This window comes from Neofelis nebulosa, chromosome X (genome assembly GCF_028018385.1).
Source record: "Neofelis nebulosa isolate mNeoNeb1 chromosome X, mNeoNeb1.pri, whole genome shotgun sequence".
Classification (NCBI taxonomy): Eukaryota; Metazoa; Chordata; class Mammalia; order Carnivora; family Felidae; genus Neofelis; species Neofelis nebulosa.
Window position 1 is genome coordinate 83655102 of NC_080800.1, and position 11618 is coordinate 83666719.

Sequence of the window (11618 nt, forward strand, 5' to 3'; positions counted from 1 at the left end):
TTTTTTTTTTTTTTTTTAATTTTCAATCATTTTCCCCAAATGAAATCCCAATATAATAATAGCTTGCACTTTTAGAGCACTTACAATATGCCAGGAAATACTCTCAGGACTGCACATGTGTTCATACATTTAACTAATTTTGTCTTTGTTTTTTCCAACTATAAAAAAACATGTTACTTTTGTTTAAAAAAAGAGAATATAAAAGTATTAAGAACAAAGTGAAAACTACATTTAAAAATCTCACTCCTGTCCCAGGCTCTTTTTTTTTTTTTTTTTTTTTTTTTTTTTTTTTTAACAAACCCCTGCCAAACCAACCTTGTACACAACAGCCAAGGACCAGACTGTATATGAAATGGAGGCTGGAGGAGGGGCGATAGATGGAGGAGTTCTTAATCTTGGGAGCTGAAGGCACGAAGCGACAATTCTTAAAAGAAGTAGAAAAGTTAGTAGCTCCAGAAAGAAAAGATGCAGCCATTCCCCAGTAGTCAGAAAGGCGAATAACATTTTGCCCTTTCGGATAGGCAACAATAACAAAGAAGGACAAGGCCAGATGTATAACGGGGGAGGGGGCAGGGGGGCGGGCGCACTTCTGCCGCGCTTTTGGTCGGAGTGGAGATTGGAGACCCGAGCTCGCTGGTGACGTAGATCTCACGTGACCAGGAGTCGACGTGTACCTAAGTCCTGCTAGTCTGGTCCTTGTTCGCGTCTGGGTATCACCTTTCCTTTAGCAGGCAAATCGCAGAGCCTGAGGCCAGTGGAAAGAGGAGTTAACTTGACGGAATTTTGCAGGTTTGTATCAAAATAGGTGCTGCCTGGGGACTTCTAGGGTGGGAGTGGCCTAGGGCAGAGACCTGGTCAAAGCCATCTCTCCACCTCCTACCTCCAAGTCTATAGAAAATGATGACCATTGGGAAAGGGCCTAGGGGTCCGGGAAGAAGGACAAGGAGAACTATGATAGTTTAAAAATAATCATTCTCTGCCACTTCAGACTGCATTCCCAACACCTCCCCTCCCCCCAACCCCTGCCCCAGGCTTAAAGATAGTTTGGAAATAATCTGCTTTTCTTACTCCTTGTCTATTGGGAAATTCCAGCTAAATTGTACTGTGGGGCGGGGGTGGGGGTGGAAGAAGTGGGAGAAACAGAAAGTGGGAAAGTTGTCATAACCAAGTACCTTAATGAGGAAAAAGGTACAAGGTGCTGGTCGCCCCACCAAGCGTTCGCCCCTCCCCCACTGCCACCCTCCCCCCATATCCAACACATCCCACTCTACTCCCGTTTCTGTTTGTCCGCAGGTCTGTTATTCCTAGCACTACACAAGGCTAGAAGAGGCAAGGAAGAAACTGTTCGGATCATTACAGGTATATGAGGGAAATGTTATAAATACCCCTGGTGTCAAGGTGAGGCGTGCGCATGTCAGAGGTTGTGGGCCCCACTCTTCCTACCCCCACCCCCCACACACACCGCCTATTCTCCAACCTACGCTGTTCTAGGAGGGTCTTGGGTTTTGTCCGGCGTGGAAAAGTGGTGGTGGGGGGGACCTTGAAAAAGGCTGCAGGGAGGGACAAGAGACAGGTAGGGAGGTGGAAAATGGAGGTAAGAGCCGCCGGCTCAGGGAAACTCTGATTGCTGATTGAGTCTCCCAAGTGGAAGATATTTGATGATAGCTCTGAATCAAAGGAAGCAAATGCTGAGACCTCTGTCCAGAGCACTGGTCCATTCACCAAGTATTTGGCTTATGGTCACCTTGCTTCCTAGCAGTAACTGTATTCAGAGAGGAATAAATCAAAAAAAAAAAAAAAAGAAAAGGAAAGGAAAGAAGGAAGAAAGGAAGGGAGAGACTCACAAGATGAAATCCTGTCAAAAAATTGAAGGAAAACCAGAAAATGAGAGTGAGCCAAAGCTTAATGAAGAGCCAAAGCCTGAGGAAAAGCCAGAGGTGGAAGAAGAGCCAGAGGAGGAGGAAAAAACGGAAGGAACTTTTAGAGAAAGACTGATTCAGTCTCATCAGGAATTTAAAGAAGATATACACAACAGGCATTTAAGCAAGGAAGATATGTTTAGAGAAGTGAGTGAAATAGAGGAGATAAGGAGAGTAAGAAACAAACTTATAGTGATGCATTGGAAAGTTAACTGAAACCATCCTTATCCCTATTTAATGTAGTTTGCCTTGATTTTATTTTTTTCTGATATTAACATTGCCATTTAGCTTTCCTTTGATTTGCATTTTCTTGATATACCTTTTTCCATCTTTCTACTTTTAATTTGTTGCTATTAGTGATTTTAGATGCATTTCTTGTTAATCTGCATCTCATTTTTAACATATTTTGAACAATACACAAGTCTCTGACTTTTAATAGGAGAGCTTTACTCATTTGTACAAAAAGAGGTTCCTGACAGGATATAAAATGAAAAAAAAAAGTTACTAAGTAATATGTTAATATCATATTTTTGAAAGAAAGAATACATTTGTATGTTACCTATATGCACAGAAAAACGTGTGAAGGATGAAAGACAAAAAGTATAATCATTGGTAGGATTATGAGTAATTTTTTATTCTGCTTATTTGTATTTTTCCTTATTCGTAGAATGTACACACATTATTGTTAAAATAATAAAAGTTTTATAACAAAAAAGAAATAACTAACAGTATTTAATTTATTTCTAAACGCACTGGGGCACTTAATATTTGTTGAGAGAATTTTAGAAGCAAATGTGAATTCCAAATTACCACCAGACCACTTAGCTAGAAGAATAAATTTATATTTTTCTCATCTGTAAAATAGAGACTATGATCTCTAAGGGATATATGAGGACCAAATAAGGTAATCACTGTGAGCTCTATTCTAGCAGGTCCCCCCCCCCCATCAGCCCATGCAGGATCCCAATTCCCAAGGGATTTGTATCAGCTATTTGGGATGATAGAGAAAGTAGTTCTCACCTGTACTTAAGAATAAATCCAGGCAACTGTTAGGTGGGTGCCACCTTTATGTTCCTTTCCTTCTGTGCCTGCCCAACCTCCCTTTATTATCCCTTTGATATTGTCATGTATATTGGATAGTTCTGCCCCTTCATCCAGGCCCCTGCCTATGGGCTGATAATGTTCTGGAATTCTCAAATAGTGAAGCCCAACATATTTCTTTGGAACACCCAGTGGGGTGAATCCTCAGACCCACAGAAGTGGGGAGAATGCCCATTTCTTAAATTTAGATAGTTATGCAGGGCAACTTGGGCCATATCTTATAGGTATCTTGACAGTTAAGACTCCGACACAATGCATCAATTTGGGGATTGGACCAGAAAACAAGTCTGAGTAACAGATGTTATGCTTTAGTCAGAATTGCTTCTCTTTGAGTCTAAAGATTATGGTTTTATCTTCTGACTATTTCCTTAGGGTGAGTGATCTCTCCCAGAAAACTGGTGACAGGCCCTCCTCACTAGTTCGACAGATGCCTCTAGACCTGAGTAAATTTTAAAGGGAGGTTCTGCTTCAGATTCTGTGTCTCCATCTGTCTCTGCCCCACCACTGCTTGCACTCTGTCTCTCTCTCATAAATAAACATTAAACAAATTAAAGGGAAGTTCAAGTCAGATTTGGGGATACTGCCATCCTTACCTGGAAATGTGAAAGTGCTGTGTAAAACTGTGTATATCTGCATCCAAATCTACGTACCTATATAGATATCTGTATATGTATATATGGCTCAAAGTTTTTCCAGTTGTGTGGTATTTTATTTTTCTGTGATGCTCTTTTTTGGGCAATTCATGACTTTAGACTATTCTTCAAAGTTGTAACAGCCTGATGGATGCTAGTCGGGCTGGATTCTGACTGGAGTAAGAAGCTTCCAGGGGCTCACTAAGTCAGTTTTCTAAGACAAGATGGATCCAATCCCCTGGCACTCAAAGGAGTGGTACTCAGGTAGGATATAGAAAGGCTCATTCAAATCACACTCCTCTCGGGGCTCCTGGGTGGCTCAGTCGGTTAAGCGTCCGACTTCAGCTCAGGTCACGATCTCGCGGTCCGTGAGTTCGAGCCCCGCGTCGGGCTCTGGGCTGATGGCTCGGAGCCTGGAGCCTGCTTCCGATTCTGTGTCTCCCTCTCTCTCTGCCCCTCCCCCGTTCATGCTCTGTCTCTCTCTGTCTCAAAAATAAATAAATGTTAAAAAAAAATTAAAAAAAAAATCACACTCCTCTCCATGGTGGGTCTGACTTTGGTTTCTCTGATTCAGATGAAGCAGGCACTAGACTCTCCTTTGCTGATGACCAGGCTGTCCTGGATATACTTACCTGGAGGATGACAACAGTCCCTATAGCAGGTCAGAGCACTAGACTTCCTTTCTTCCTTTTTTTTTCTTTCACAAGGGTACTTGATGAGAACTTTTTATATGGAAGACCTCAAAATTGACTAACTAAAAGCATTGGTTGTGATAGTCTGTCCGAGCCATGACAACTGTGGATGCAATCAGGTTGGGGTTAGAGGGCCTGGTGGTAGGTGGGAATAATTTTAGATAGTACACTATATATATATATATATATATATATATATATATATATATAATTGTGATGTCCATGTGTTTATTTGAATGTATATTAATGAATACTCTGTTTCAGGCAAATGATTATAGAAAGTTTCCTTTTTTTAAAATTTTTTTTAACGTTTATTTATTTTTGAGACAGAGAGAGACAGAGCATGAACGGGGGAGGGGCAGAGAGAGAGGGAGACATAGAATCAGAAGCAGGCTCCAGGCTCTGAGCCATCAGCCCAGAGCCGACACGGGGCTCGAACTCACGGACTGCGAGATCGTGACCTGAGCTGAAGTCGGACGCCCAACCGACTGAGCCACCCAGGCGCCCCTAAAGTTTCCTTTTAAAAAATAGTGTTCAAATTAAGTTAGTAAGTCAATTTGAAGACAGACATGAGGTAGAACACAATACTAATAGCAAAGGTGGACACAGATGTGGCAAAAGTCATCTTAGTGGGAAACATTGCCCTAGCATAACTGATTTAGGGATAATATCTGGAAACACCTGTCAAGAATTATGCCATCTGGGATTTTACCCTACTTACAAATTAACAAATTAACCTCCTACTCTTTAATGGATACAGGCAAAAGATGACTAGAATCCCAGGTCAGAGATTATAATATTACTCATGGCAAAAGCCATAGCCAGAGCTTCATATTGGTTTGTGTTATTTCTCCATGATCTTCAAGTTCCATGGGGTGACACAGGCTCTTTTATGGATGTCCGCACATGCAGTCCTTTGTGTAACAGGAAAGAAACCTTATATTTGGAGATTTTATCACTTTCATGGTAAACAAAAGCAAGCCTGCTCTGTGTCCAGGGAAAGATGTTACCTTGTTCTTCCAAGTTGCTTGTTGCAAACACAACTCTGACACATGGCCTGCCTGCGTAGAGTGGTCAGGGTCTTACATTCTTTGTATACCCAATAAAAATGTGCAGGGATGCTCAGAATTCAAAGCAGATTGACTCTCACAGTAATGGTTTTCTCTGTGTAGTAAATTTTAATTTTTTTAAAGGTTTATTCATTTTTTAGAGACAGAGACAGAGCATGAATGGAGGAGGGGCTACAGACACATATACTATTATAAAACATGTGCAAGGAATATGTGTTCTATTTAGGCAAATATTATAAATAATGTAAAATTATTTCAAATATGCATTAATAATTTTCAGAGAATTAGACTACTAAAACATTTAGCTCATGACTATACTGAAAACATTGTGATTTCTTTGGCACCTCAGAGGGTACCTCTACACCTTGGGATATCAAAATAATTATAATTATTTGGCTGTAACTGAAAGAAAATACTAAGGTAAGAACATTTATAGAATACCGTATCACCTAGGTTTACCACCTATTTTTATTTGAGGGAAGATATTTTCACCTCAATTTTAGAATGTTAAAGTAAAAAGTAATACTTAGGTGGGGAAAAGCATAATATAGTGGTTGAGATTTTAGGCTTTGGAGTTATATTGTCTGAGCTTCAATTCTAGCTTCTCTATTTACCAACTTTATGGCAAAGATAATTCATGTCTCTCCTCAATATTTTTATTTGTAAAACATGAACTAGTCTAAGACACCTGCTCAGCACATTTTATGGCACAAAATGAAAGTTAATGTTTATTGAACAGGTAAATATAGTCTATATTACCTTCGGGTATATATATAGTATATATATATAGTATATATACTATATATAATATATATAGTATATATTACCTTCCATGCGGGTATAGTATATATTACCTTCGGGTATATATATAGTATATATATATAGTATATATACTATATATAATATATATAGTATATATTACCTTTGATGCGGGGCTCGAACCCACAAACTGTGAGATAATGACCTGAGCTGAAGTCAGACACTCAACCAACTGAGCCACCCAGGCACCCCTCTGTGCAGTAAATTTTAATGTGAATGGCAAGCCTTTCCTAACATCACAAATTTGGATTTATAATTCCAAGGTAAATAAAGCAGATAATGCATTATACTGTAGAGTGTCAATAGGGCATTTGTAACTTTCTAATTTTTACTTAATACATAGAATTTTGAATCAATCCCAATTAACTGAAAAGAACAACTAAGAAACTAAAAGTAAATAGTCTATGAGGAACTTTAATGTTACAATAAGACATAGCTACCATGATGCACAAAATAAAAGTAGAGGAGCACAACCAATGCATTTATCAGGATGCTAATGACAGGAGTAATTTTATGCAAATTTTTTCACTGAGAAACTGATAGGAGAGTGTGTGTTTAAAAGCCAGCCTCAAATCCCATACACACATAATCATCTTTGCCTCTATAAAAGGAAAAGGCAAAAGCCAAGAGAAAAACTGGTCTGTTCCCTTTACAAGCAAAGTTAAAGGTAGGGTAAGGGTTGAGGGAGGGTGGGGCATCTCACACATAACAGTGTCCAAAAGCAGTTATTTGATGCTCTGACACCAGCGTTTTGCAACAGCCTTAGCAAAAACAGCTGCATCATTTGATGGATAATTTAGTTGGGTATGGAGTGTCTTTTGTGTACTTATTAGCCATTTGTACATTTTACTTTGAGAAATGTCTATTCAAATATATTGCCTGCACCCCCCTCCCCGCAGTATTTTCAGTACAGTGTGGGTAAAGAATCTTTAAAGGAATAAGGTAGATCCATATGTACTACACGTTCACTATGCTGTGATTAAAAGAAAAATGAAGGACAGGAGATATAGTATAAAAATACATACACACACATACATATCCATACCCACAAACATCAAAATGAAGCCCTTTAGCTCACTAAAAGGAGTGATCATGTCTTTTTTTATTAAAATTTGTTAATGTTTATTTATTTCTGAGACAGAGAGAGACAGAGCATGAGTGGGGGAGGGGCAGAGAGAGAGGGAGACACAGAATCAGAAGCAGGCTCCAGGCTCTGAGCTGTCAGCACAGAGCCCAACGTGAGGCTCGAACTCACAAACCCTGAAATCATGACCTGAGCCGAAGTCGGTCGCTCAACCGACTGAGCCACCCAGGTGCCCCGATCATGTCTTTTTAAATGGCATTTTGATATCTCACCAAGCTTCCTGCTATCTGGGTTTTTAAGAAATAATTTTTTTTTTTTAATTTTTTTTTCAACGTTTTTTATTTATTTTTGGGACAGAGAGAGACAGAGCATGAACGGGGAAGGGGCAGAGAGAGAGGGAGACACACAGAATTGGAAACAGGCTCCAGGCTCCGAGCCATCAGCCCAGAGCCTGACGCGGGGCTCGAACTCACAGACCGCGAGATCGTGACCTGGCTGAAGTCGGACGCTTAACCGACTGCGCCACCCAGGCGCCCCAAGAAATAATTATTTTTAAAAATTTCTCCTAATGGATAATTGTACCATCCTTGCTTTGTAACTGTCAAATTTTTTTCTTGGACCTAGAGTCCTTTTCCCTTCCATGAACTCTCAGTCCTTTCCAGATGTTATATCATTAGCCTACTACTTAATAAAAAATGAAAGTGAAGCTAAGAGAAAGTGTCTTGGCCAAGGTCACCCAGCTATTAAATGCAATCAATGCCTGCCTAAGATCAAAGCCCTTGTTCCTAATATTTACTCTGTAACAGTTGGTATTTAATAAATATTAACAACAACAACATCATCCAACATCATTGTGATGCTGAAAGAATTCCTGTTACTTCTTCAAAGGTCCATGCCCTTTTGAGTCCTGATCTTGGTTCCCACAGTTCTCCCTGACTGAAGCATTCTCTCAATCACTCCTCACACACTTAGCCTGGATAAGCCTTACTCATCCATCTCAGAATGGATCTTACTTCTTTTTTAAAAACTTTTTTTATTGAGATATAATTCACATACCAGACAATTCACCTACTTAAAGTGTACAATTCAGTGGTTTTTACTATATTTATGTGCAACTATCACCATAGTCAATTTTAGAACATTTTCAAGTCAAAAACAAACACCATAACCTTAGCTATGACCCCTCCTCCCATGTCTCTGTCCCTCCAGCTCTAAGAAAATACTAATCTACATTCAGACTGTATATATTTCCCTATCTTGGACATTTCATAAGAGTGTGCTTGTATAAAATGTCTTTGTGACTGGCTTCTTTTACTGAGCATATGTTTTCAAGGTTCATCAATTGTGCAGCAATTTCTTTTTATGGCTGAACAATATTCTATTGTTCTATCACAAACCCTGAAATCATGACCTGAGCTGAAGTTGGTTGCTCAACCAACTGAGCCACCCAGGCACCCCTATGTTTTTTTCTACTAGTTGTATTATTTTATATTTTATATTTAGATCTCTGATTTATTTTTACTTAATTTTTTTGTGTATCCTGTGAGATAGGGATCTGATTTTATTAGTTTGCAAGTCACTATCTAATTGTTCTAGCATTATTTGTGAAAGGAAGATTTTTTTTCCATTGAATGGTCTTGGCACCTTTGTTCAAAATTGGCTGACACATGGTTTTGTTTCTGCACTCTTGGTTCAATCCCGCTGACCTATATGTCTATCTTGTATGAGTATCACATGGTCTTGATTATCACTGCTTTGTAGTAAGCTTCAAAACCAGGAAATGGTTTGATGTACTTTACTGTTTTCCAAGATTGTTTTGGCTATTTAAGGTTCCTTGCAATGCCATAAATTTTGGAATCAGTCCATCAACTTGTACAAAGTAATCAGATGGGATTCTGAAAGGCATTGCACTGAATTTGTAGATCAATTTAGGGAGTATTGCCATTTTAACAGTATTAAATTTTTAAATCCAGGGGCTCCTGGGTGGCTCAGTCAGTTAAGCATCTGACTTCAGCTCAGGTCATGATCTTGCAGTTTGTGAGTTTGAGCCCCGCATCAGGCTCTGTGCTGACAGTCTAGAGCCTGGAGCCTGCTTCAGATTCTGTGTCTTCCTCACTCTCTGCCCCTCCCCCACTTGTGCACTGTGTCTCTCTCTCAAAAATAAACATTAAATTTTTTTTAAAAACATTTTGAATTCATGAACATGGGATACCTTTTTCCATTTAATTGCATGTTTTTTTTTTTTTTCCTTAAGTAAGCTCTATGACTAGTGTGGGCTTGAACTCATGTCTGTGAGATCAAGAGTCACATGTTCTACCAACAGAGCCAGCCAGGTGCCCCAAATTTTATATATTCATTTTTTGGTAATCTCTACATCCAACATGGGGCTCGAACTCATGACCCACGAGATCGAGTTGCATGCTTTTCTGACTGAGCCAACGAGGCACCCCATCTTCTTTAATTTCTTTCAATAATGTTTTGCAGTATTCAAAATATAAATTTTGGACTTTCCTTATTAAATTTATTTCTAAGTATTTTATTCTTTTGATGCTAGTATACATAGAATTGTCTCAATTTCCTTTTCAGATTGTTCATTGCAAGTGTATAGAAACGTAACTGAGTTTAGTATATTGACCTTGCATCCTACAATCATGCTGAAGTTACTTGTTCTATTAGTTTATCAGTGGATCCCATAAAACTTTCTATGTAAAAGATCATGTCATCTGTAAATATAGTTCTACTTCTTATTTTTCAATCTGGATGCTTTTCATTTGTTTTTCTTGACTAATTACCCTGGCTAAAACCTTCAGTGCAATGTTAAATAGAAATGGTGAGAACACACATCTTTGTCTTGTTCCTGATCCTACGGGTAAGGCATACAGTATATTCAGCACTAAGTCTGATGCCAGCTGTGGTTTTTGGTAATGGATGCCCTTTATCATGTTGAGGAGGTTCCTGATTTAGGGATGTTAAACCAACCTTGCATTCTGGGATAAATCCCATGTAGTCATGATGTGTAATTGCTTTTTTACGTTACCAGGATTGTTTTCCTCATATTTCGTTGGGGGATTTTTGCATCCATTTCTATAAGAGATTCTGGTCGATAGTTTTTCTTGTCATGTCTTTGTCTGGTTTTGTCCAGTATTAGTGTAATACTGATCTCATAAAATGAGAGCTATATTCTTTCATTTTCTATTTTTTGGAAGAGTCTGTGAAAGATTCTTCTTTATTTTTTTAAATTTTTTTATTTTTATTTTTGAGACAGAGAGAGACAGAGCATGAGCAGGGGAGGGGAAGAGAGAGAGAGAGACACAGAATCCAAAGCAGGCTCCAGGCTCTGAGCTGTCAGCACAGAGCCCGACGTGGGGCTCAAATTCATGGAGTGAGAGATCATGACCTGAGCTGAGGTCGGATGCTTAACCAACTGAGCCACCCAGGTGCCCCAAAAGATTCTTCTTTAAATGTTTGGTAGAATTCAGTAGTGAAGACATGTAGGCCTACATTTTCCTTGTGGGTAGTTTTATTATTATTATTATTATTACTTATTCAGTCTCTTCACTTGCTATAAATTTCTTCAGATTATCTATTTTTTCTTGAGATAGTTTTGGCAGTTTGTGTATTTCTGGTAATTTGTCCATTTCACCTAAGTTATCTAATATAATGGGATACAGTATTTTATATTATTCCTTTATGATCCTTTTTCATATCGATAAGGTCAGTAGTCATGACCTTTGTTTAAATTTCTGATTCTAGTAAATTGAGTTCTCTCTCTCTCTCTTCTCTCTCTCCCAACCCCTACCTCCATCAGTCTAGCTAAAGTTTGTCAATATTATTGATCTTTTCAAAGAACCAGTTTTGGTTTCACTAGTTTTCTCTACTTGTTCCATTCTCCATCTCATTAATTCATGCTCTACTTATTATTATCCCACTTTCTACTTGCTTTATGTTTAGTTTGCTCTTTTTTTTCCCCAGTGTCTTAAGGTGGAAAGTTAGGATTTTGATTTGAGACCTTTCTTCTTTTTTAATATAGACATTTAAAACTATATATTTCCCTCTAAGCTCCATCCCAGAAGTTTGGAATATTGTATATTATGATACCAAAGTTCCATTCCATAAGCTTTGATGTGCTGTATGTTGTGTCTCATTTTCATTCATTTCAAAGTATTTTCTGATTTCCTTTTTGATTTATTGTTTGATGCACTGGCCATTTAAGAGTGTTTTGCTTAATGTCGAGATATCCATGAGTTTCCAAATTTTTTCTGTTATTGATATGAAATATTATTCAGTTGTGGTCAAAGAAC

The 11618-nt window shown here is 38.5% G+C and overlaps 1 protein-coding gene and 1 long non-coding RNA gene across 3 annotated transcripts; both read left to right on the forward strand.

Moving 5' to 3' along the window:
• The first annotated feature begins 606 nt into the window (after window positions 1-606).
• Window positions 607-11404, forward strand: LOC131502221 (uncharacterized). Of its 2 annotated transcripts, XR_009256976.1 has the most exons (5): window positions 607-789; window positions 1294-1359; window positions 3393-3463; window positions 4227-4313; window positions 10583-11404. It is a non-coding gene; the product is annotated as an uncharacterized LOC131502221 (long non-coding RNA). The 2 variants fall into 2 exon arrangements; XR_009256977.1 differs by lacking the exon at window positions 3393-3463.
• Window positions 1563-3379, forward strand: TCEAL9 (transcription elongation factor A like 9). Its single transcript, XM_058712852.1, has one exon. The coding sequence runs from the start codon at window positions 1659-1661 to the stop codon at window positions 2133-2135; it is 477 nt and encodes a 158-aa protein (XP_058568835.1). The 5' UTR covers window positions 1563-1658; the 3' UTR covers window positions 2136-3379.
• Window positions 11405-11618: the final 214 nt, after the last annotated feature.

What these genes read in the sequence shown, in the direction of transcription:
- TCEAL9 (XM_058712852.1), top strand. Translation starts at nt 1,659, where the DNA reads ATGATAGCTCTGAATCAAAGGAAGCAAATGCTGAGACCTCTGTCCAGA.